At 33.3% G+C, this 9,398-nt stretch overlaps 1 protein-coding gene across 4 annotated transcripts in view; it reads right to left on the reverse strand.

Moving 5' to 3' along the window:
• LOC127703815 (uncharacterized) overlaps nt 1–8,892 on the reverse strand; it is a 133,342-nt gene extending 124,450 nt beyond the window's left edge. Inside the window, exons 1-5 of one of the 4 annotated variants that reach the window (XM_052207888.1) lie at nt 8,729–8,886; nt 6,487–6,813; nt 5,024–5,419; nt 3,600–3,680; nt 178–724 (exon numbers count right to left, since the gene is read on the reverse strand). In XM_052207888.1, the coding sequence (XP_052063848.1) occupies nt 270–724; nt 3,600–3,680; nt 5,024–5,419; nt 6,487–6,813; nt 8,729–8,783 (1,314 nt within the window). In that variant the 5' untranslated portion in view covers nt 8,784–8,886 and the 3' untranslated portion in view covers nt 178–269. Of the gene's footprint in view, nt 1–177; nt 725–3,599; nt 3,681–5,023; nt 5,420–6,486; nt 6,814–8,728 lie in introns of those variants that run through there. The other 3 variants (XM_052207890.1, XM_052207889.1, XM_052207892.1) reach the window with 3 other exon arrangements.
• Between the last annotated feature and the right edge of the window lie 506 nt (nt 8,893–9,398).

A 9,398-nucleotide genomic window follows, 5' to 3' on the forward strand; every position in this document is an offset into this window, starting at 1 on the left:
CCCCCATTGTATCTTATATTTTTTAAAGTTTTGATTAATTAATGAATGGCTATTATTTATTTTGAATTTATTGAACCATAAAATTAATTTTTGATTCTTCACATTGAATAATCCGCCATAAAAATTCACAACATTGAAAATAAAGGTAATACTTTTAACCAATCAGAAGACAGTAAATACACCAAATTTATTTATTGTAATATGTTTTCTAATGTGTATATTGGATAATATAACCAAAGAAACAACATTTATTAAAGAGTGTTCGAAATTCAAGAACTGTTTTTGTCTTTCTTATTTTTCGTTTTCTTCTTTTTCTTGTCTTTCCTATTTCTGTTACGACCCTGTCTTCCCTTCCTACATTTCGCAGAAATGGTTTTGCCTGGACAACATGAATAACAATTGTCTTTTTTCGCGCATTTGATCTTGCCTTTGACACAATTTTTACAAAGCTTATCGATTCTGTTCTTCTTGACTTTACATTTTCCATGAGTAGGTGTTGCTGTTATTATTGGAGACGCTTGGCTCTGACATTGTGGATGAGTTACTTGCCCTTTGCAACAAAGTGTTTTACATTTTTCTCTCGAACGTTTTCTTTCCAAGCATTTTGTACATTGTTGATCAGTACTAGGCGTTGGTTTGGTTGTGTGGCTTATGGCTGTTGTAGCTACTGTTGTACTATCCTCTGTTGGAGCTGGTGTTCCTTGTTCTAGTTGTATGTCTTCGTCTGCAATAAGATATTCATTTTCAAATGTTGATTTCGCATAAGATACAGAGTTAAACATTAAATTGTCTTCAATTATCAACTGTTCATTTTTCTTTGAAAGCTTTATAATTGTAATGTCTACATTTGTCCGAGTGATTTTTTTTGGGGGGGGGGGGGGGGGGGGTATTAGGCCATCCCGAACTACTGTGTAATTCTGTAAATCTCTGATATCATATTCCTTCATAATTGCCTAGTGGAAGTTTTAATTTTTTATTGTCTTAAGTTATTTCATTTGATTATTAAGTCATTGTTTTTTAATTGATACATACATAATCTTGTTTTGTCTATGTGGCTAGGTTATCGCTTCATTACCGTACAAAATCATAATTTTGATTTTTATACCCCACCTACGATAGTAGAGGAGCATTATGTTTTCTGGTCTGTGCGTCCGTTCGTCTGTTCGTCCGTTCGTTCGTCTGTCCGTCCGTTCGTTCGTTCGTCCATTCGTTCGTTCGTCCGTCCGTCTGTCCGCTTCAGGTTAAAGATTTTGGTCAAGGTATACGTAGTTTTTAATGAAGTTGAAGTCCAATCAACCTGAAACCCAGTACACATGTTCCCTATAATATGATCTTTCTAATTTGAATGCCAAATTAGATTTTGACCCCAATTTCACGGTCTACTGAACATAGAAAATGATAGTGTGAGTGGGGCATCCGTGTACTATATGCACATTCTTGTTTTTCACTAAAAATAATTTACACGAAAAACTTCACAAAAAATATGATGCATGTAATTTTGCATTTTAGTCGTAATATTTTCATTTCTCCTGAATTTATTTCACCCAAGAGCAATTTGAAAAACTCCTTTGAAATTTACCACATCCAAATATGTACTTTGGGCTGCTAATAATTACATTACAGGTATATTTTATTTTAATACGTTATTTTAATTGCATAACGGTAATGTCGCGTCATTCTTAATTTAACCTTCATTTCAAAATGAAATGTAACATTCATGATTACACGAGCTTCAACAATAAAGTGCTGAGGTAAATATTATTTTTTTATAGAAATCCTGTTTTCATGTTTGTAGCAAAACATATAATTAGAAATATTGAACGTATTACTCGGCGATCGGACAGTGTTCAAAAAGAAGCTAAAACATTATTTAAGAATTGAATGCTTCTTTTAGAATTTTCATAGGGTTGTCAAAGTATTGACCGTGCGCACAGTTTTAGAATGAAGCGCTGAAACAAAATGTAAAATTGTACTTCGATCAACGCTTTTACACCCCAATAAATTTACAAAAATCAACGTTCAATTTCTAATTAATGTTTAACCTTCTTTTTAAACAATGTCAGATCGCCGAGTAAAATTATCAACGCCTGAGGAATGCACAAAAAAATTGAAAGATTTTGTCTAAGAATGAGCATTATTCCCAAATAATACAAGTAAAGCATCGTTAACCGAAACATACAAAACATGTTGGCAAAAGGAGGCGTTATATACTAAAGAAATAATCAAACACATTAATCCAACTGACAATGGCATTACAAAAAAACAGAAAAACAACCTAAAGACAAACAACACTATCAAAACACAATAATGAAACTGAGCAACGGGTGATATCATGTGCTCCGAATCCGACCATTTTCAACACGTGACACGTACACCCGTCGTGTTGTTCGCGTAAGTATAAACCCAATAATTAGACACTTAAGTATAATTCGGTAGGTCTATGTTAAACGTTTCGATTTACACTCGCCATCATAAGTAAGATAATCATTTCTTTGCTTGAAAGAATGATATATGCGGGTATGAGCTGTTAGTTTCTTTGCAAGCACGTACATATTGATTGATTGATTGTCGATACGTAACGTCATGTGGCAACTATTTCATGCAAATGTGCTGCAGTAAACGAAAACATTTATCGAAATAATCAATTCGGTAAGATATGTGTGTCAGATGACAGTATATATCCACATATATATATTATTCGTTCAATGTATGTTCACTAGTGTTAATATGTCTTTTGATTGAGTTAAGCCATTTTAATTGATAATTTATAGTGTGCCTTTCTATGTTGTGATGTTACACAACTGTTTGAGATAAGGGTGAAGGTTGGTACTATTAAAACGTTTAAATTCGCTGCATTTGTTTGCACATGTCCTAAGTCAGGAATCTGATGTTCATTAGTTGTCGTTTGTTTATGTGGTTCATAAGTGTTTCTTGTTTCTCGTTTTTTTATGTCGATTAGACCGTTGGTTTTCCCGTTTGAATGGTTTACACTAGTCATTTTGGAGCCCATTATAGTTCGCTGTTCGGTGTGAGCCAAGACTCCGTGTTGAAGACCTTACTTTGACCTATAATGGTTTACTTTTACAAATTGTGACTTGGATGGAGAGTTGTCTCATTGGCACTCATACCACATCTATCTTATAAAATTGAGAATGGAAATGGGGAATGTGTCAAAGAGACAACAACCCGACCATAGAGCAGACAACAGCCGAAGGCCACCAATGGGTCTTCAATGCAGTGAGAAACTCCCGCACCCGAAGGCGTCCTTCAGCTGGCCCCTAAACAAATATGTATACTAGTTCAGTGGTAATGAACGTCATACTAAACTCCAAATTATACACAGGAAACTAAAATTAAAAATGATACAAGACTAACAAAGGCCTTATATATCTATATGTGAGTTGCAACCTTCTGTGATCGTTAAAACAGAGCTCAGTTAAAATACCGGAAAACTGGTGTGCATAAAAAACACCATATATTCATGTGGTCAAGAGATAAGGTTTTGTGTTGCTTACATCAATGTACCAACATACAATACGTTTTTATCCGTAATCATGAATTTAAGGAATTTTTGTATATAGCAATTGCATTAATCTTACCAAATGTTAGCTTTGGGTCTTTACCAAACCCGAAAATTCCGTCACATGCAGATTTGTTATTGCTTTCTTGTTTGTAAAGTCCTGTAAATTGACAAAAAAATATCTATTATAATCATTATTTAGTGAATTTTATTTTCTCTCTTTATGCCGACATCAATTGTACTGAAAAAAAAGATAATGTAAGCACGTAGTTCAAGATTATGTTCTATTCTGATCATATAGAGAAGAATATGTGATATGTATACGTGTAGCAGAAAAACAGCAACTGAAGAAGAAATATCTAGTATCAGTCAAATTGCATTGTTCAACTGTTACGAGCCAGGTTTGTATTTACAACATCTGCTTACTCTTCATGATCAACTGAGATCAGTACCGGTTTTTGGTGATGATCGTGTTGCATTTTCTTTAGTTTTCTATGCTGTGTTTTGGGTACTGTTGGTTTTGTGTCGTTTTTCGTTTTTTTGCCATTGCATTGTCAGTTTGTTTCGATTTATGAGTTTAAATATCCATGTGTTATCTTCTGTCACTCTTTTACAATAAAAAGTTGCTACATGGAATGTGTACTCAGCTCTAAAATGACAAAAGGCTAGTTTTATCGTAGTATTGTGGAATATTTTCTGATCATTATTTATAATGGCAAAGAAATTAAAAGTGATATCAAGACAAGCTGTCGAACATTGATATTTAACACCCCACCACTTTGTTGCTGCATCAAGTAAGACTATATGCACCGTGTGTTGTTTGTCTTTGTTTAAACGACTATTGTGTGGTTGGTGTAGCCTGCTATCCAATAAATTTGGTAATTCCTGTTATCTTTACTATGTGTTACATATAATCTTAGCGAACTTCGTGTCATTGTTATAAATGACCCGGCCAATCGTAATCAGTGTTTTCCGTCCGTCACTAATGAATTGTTTCCGCTCTCCATCTTTTGAAAAAAAAAATGGAGTTGAGTAATGCAATATTCGGTTTTATAATTCGCTACACAAGATCGTGTTACGCGAACATGCAAGAAACCATTACTTATAGAATAACTAATAGAAGAATTCAAATATAGAAACATATTCAATGATTAACAGAGCAACACATTAATTCATGGATGCGCGTAGCGCATGAGTTTATTTTCAATGTTGTTCGGTCACGAGTTGAAGTTCTTTTATTTTCGATTAGATATTCTTTTTATTACATTGACCATGGACATTTTGAAGGCATTACAGTATGTTGTGGGCCAATGTGGGGATGCATTAGTTAAGCACCTATTAAACGCATGTCTTCCGTTTGTATAAGCTAAATTTGATAACCCAGAGTTCTTCTAAAATTGTATAACAATGCACTTACTTACTAGCGGTGGACCCAGTATGAAAGCTCCCATATTTATCCTCTAGTTATCTCTATTTCTGAAAGTATTGTACTTTTAAACTTACTTCTGAAACATATAACGAAGCCTTTACCCGATTTAGATTTGTCAGTTTTCGACGAAAATTTGATGTTGACCTGGGTGTTAGGCGGGAATTCTTTATGAAAATCTTCCTTGTCAACCATGATCTCATTAATGGTCAGCTGATCGTTCTGTATATCGATGTCAAATAAATTTATCTCTACTAAAACCCTGCTTCCGCCTGCAGTAGGTACGATTATTGTAGTTTCACAAGTTTCCTCAGGTTTTAAAATCTGTAACTTATTCAAATTGTCATCAAACATCGTTCTGTCGTAATTCCATGGTATATGTTGATGGCTCAGTATTACACCACTTTTGGCATGTCTTCCTATGTACTGGCTTTTACATATTAATTCTTTAAAGTAAACACTAGTCTGTTCAGCTAAAAGGTGAACAAAACATAGAAGTTGATTTCAAAGGAAATATTTGATTGTCATAATTATCTAATTAAGTTCTAAACTATGTAACATACACTCGCTGCATTGAAGACCCATTGGTGACCCTCGGCTGTTATCTGCTCTTTGGTCGGGCTGTCTCTTGACACATTCCCAATTTTTATTCTCAATTTTACTCATTTTTCAGCGTCAATCGAATTCTCAAACTCCTGACATATTCCTCAGTTTGTTAAACATCTTAAAACACTTAGCAAAGAAATCAAAACGTAGTCTGAGATAAACGTTAAGGTGGTAAAATAGAGAAGCTCAAAGTACTGTTTTTCTAAACTTGGTTTGCTGGGATGTAGAAATTATAAGGTTCAGTCTTAATCATTTGTTAATAGATGCATGATTTTTTTATTTATTTTTGATTGGCTTTGGGCTAGCTGTCAGTAACTATGAGAACTCTCATATCTGTACTTGGTGTCTTTTTGTTGTGGGGATGTATACGTGTCATTCTACCTGCACTGTTTGATTTGTTCCTTGCTTCTGTGCTTTGTATCGATCTGATGGTCCGAGTACACAGTTATCGTCCTTTATAGTCCCTAGTGTGGACAGTGTGTTGCTTGCCAATTTTTTTAGTACCCCTTCCAAATGTATTTCTTCATGTTTTATGCCTCAAATAGCAAGTAGGGGGATGAAATAACACTGTAAAAAAATGTGGGTCATGAATTTTAAACGGTAAAGTAGTGATTTGGTCCAGCTGAAAAAGGTTAAAAATTAGCACTTCGGAAGCTGTCAAAAGATTTCAAGACCCCCTTAACATAGAATTGTCCATATTTTGAGTTAGAGCCGATGAAGTTTTCTATAATTTTGATATAATTTGTCCCAAAAGTAGTACAACACACTGTAAAAATATTATTGAGAAAGCGCAGGTGGGATTTTTTTAATTTTCATTTATTGTCTAAAAGAAATGCACTACGAAATAACTGTGTACTCGGACCTGATGAGTAAAGTCCTTTTCAACTGATTTTTATAGTGCATATGTTGCACTGGTTTTTTTTGTATTACTTGCCTTTGATACAAATCCAGTCATGAACTATGATTGATTGGGCCACATTTATACATTTTCGTGTATAAATCGGTTGCAAAGGAAACTGGATTAAACAGGATTGTTTCCAAAAGCAATCAGCTATATCTGCTTCAAGATCGCCTGGTCTGCCAACACAAGGAGATCCACTGTTCTGAAAATTTTCACCAGAAGCCGGACATTCGTCAGATGAAGCTTCGATGTTTGGTTTATAAATTACCGATCCTTGTGGACAGCTAATGTTTATGGCTTTACACATGTCATTTTGCACAGGTACCGGGAAACACGAACTATTGGAATTAGAATCTGCCTCTGAAAAAAATTAACACAGAAAATCAGAAATAATACAAATAGAAAAAACATATTTTCTTGGAAACATGACTAGTTATATATAAATGTTTGCTCAGTCTTGTAATTAAGATTGACATATGCAATCAATAGACATGCAGAGCATCAGCTTGTATAATGATAGTTTGAGAAAACATTAATTAAGACAAAGCAAGCAAGCCAACCAAACCTTTAAACAGAAAGCATTAGGAAAATAGCTCTTATTTACGGATATATTTTTTACATGGTCTTGATTTATCAAAACATTCAATACCGTTAACCCTCCAAATGAAACAGAGGGATGACGACAGCATCATAGCAAAAAAAAAAAAAAAAAAAAACAGACAGTAAAAAGTTCGGACATTGATTGCACTAAAAATGAAATAATTAGCAAGGAACATTTTGCGTTACTCTCAACTTTTAGATATTTTAAAACAATTTCACTGTGTCGATTTCAATGGCCACAACTGCCGCAAAAGTTGCGCTAAAGCAAGAAAGATACTACTAATAAGTTCTCTTTAAGGATGTTCGCTACTCTGTTTTAAAATAACAAGCTTTTCAAAAGACTGTAAATTTATAAATGGATAGTATATAAATAAAGAAACTAAAAAAAGCAGAAAAAAATGAAGGGTCCCTGTGCTTGTGTTCGAGATATATATAAGCCCTTGAAAATATGGCTGGAAATATTTCATTGTAAATTCTTCTTACACTTAACATTGGTGCCTTTTTCCTTCAATAACTATGAACAAATAGCAAGGGTTCATAAGATTCTCAAAAATTACATTTAATTAAATTGAGAATGGAAATAGGGAATGTGTCAAAGAGACAACAGCCCAACCAAAGAGCTGAAAACAACTGAAGGCCACCAATGGGTCATCAATACAGCGAGAAAATTCCTCACACGGAAGCGTGCTACAGTTAGCCCCCAAACAAAAATATGCACTAGTTCAGTGAAAATGGACGTCATATAAAACTCCGAAATATATTTAAACGAAACTAAAATTTAAAATAATACAAGACTAACAAATGCCAGAGGCTCCTGACTTGGGAAAGACTAAAAAATGCGGTTAAAAATATTTTTTGAGATCTCAACCCTCTCCCTATACCTCTAGCCAATGTAGGAAAAAAAAAAATCAATAAGCACAGTAAAACTGTATGTTATCAAATTATGCAAAGAAAAGTAGGGGTAAGTTGGGAAAAAATTTAATGGCAGTACATGAAAAAACCAGAGGAGCGAACATCCTTAAAATCTAATGATTTTTTATTACATCTAATAAATGTATTGAAGATATTTAGAAAAAGAAGCGGAAAAACTTAATGGAGAATTACCTGACGGACGGGGTAAACGTTTAATCCCCTTTGACTCGCAGATTGATGACACGCGTCAAACAACATATTTTTCAATTTTAGTTTAACTCAGTAAATATTATATATTATAATTTGAGGTAACTTTGCTATAAATTTTTAATGGTACGATCTTTCCATATGAAGATAAATACAGAAAAGCGCATAGGACGAAACAAATTTATCAAGTTTTATCTGATTTTTATTTTTTAAAGGGTTCATACTAAAATACAGTGCACCTCATTTGATTTCCATAGTATCATTTACATAAATATAAATATAAATATATTTTTTATTGAAATTTATATTGTTGATAACTGCATTTACTGTTTTGTGAGTGAGCAATGAACACAATGAAATGGTTAAAAATGTTCACGTCTTTTATATTCTAACGACACTGGTTACTGTGAGGTCTGGGCTACTTCGAGCTCGTTCAGAACGACGAAAATTAATTGTAAATATTATCTTTTTTTAAATGATATGAATAACTTTCCACTACGATCAGAATAACATTAATTTATAATGCGGATATTCATTTCCGTGCAAATAATCCTACCTGCTATGAAAATATATCTAAAAACCACAATACCAAACACAGTAATAAGCGCCATGGAGTATAGAACGTCCTATGGTATACTACATATTACAATTTATATAGTAAATACTAGCGAAACATGTATTATAGAGTATATGAGAACAATACATGTAATATGATCTAAGACATAGCGCTCCACTTTAATACCGATTGGGCGGCATATTTGTCTACATGTATATCTATAATTGGTTGGAGTAGTATACTTCCCTTTCATTAAGTTATGTTTCAAGTGAGGCATATATTATAAAAATATCACTTCCCCTCTCAAAGGTGAAATGTTACGTATTTTACAGATTACTGATTAAGTATTTAAATGTCTTTGTCTTTTATTTATACAAATTATAATTTCACTATTTATACATGTTATAAACATAATATGCTTTTCCTGTTTGAAGTAAAGGAAGGAAAAGTTAAGATCACTTTTAAGCGAATGAAAAAATCGGTATATATATATGTATATAAAAAAACACCTTCAGAATGAGAAATTATGGCCGTGCCAATCGTCGTAATTCGGACGAAACATATTTATTATATACTTATCCTTGTGCTATATTTGTAAAATATACAAGGTAAACCAAGGACAAACAAGTAGTTAATATAGGTCAGTCTGAGTGGTTAAGAGGTCAAGGTT

This window comes from Mytilus californianus, unplaced genomic scaffold (genome assembly GCF_021869535.1).
Source record: "Mytilus californianus isolate M0D057914Y unplaced genomic scaffold, xbMytCali1.0.p SCAF_51, whole genome shotgun sequence".
In the NCBI taxonomy this organism is placed as follows: domain Eukaryota; kingdom Metazoa; phylum Mollusca; class Bivalvia; order Mytilida; family Mytilidae; genus Mytilus; species Mytilus californianus.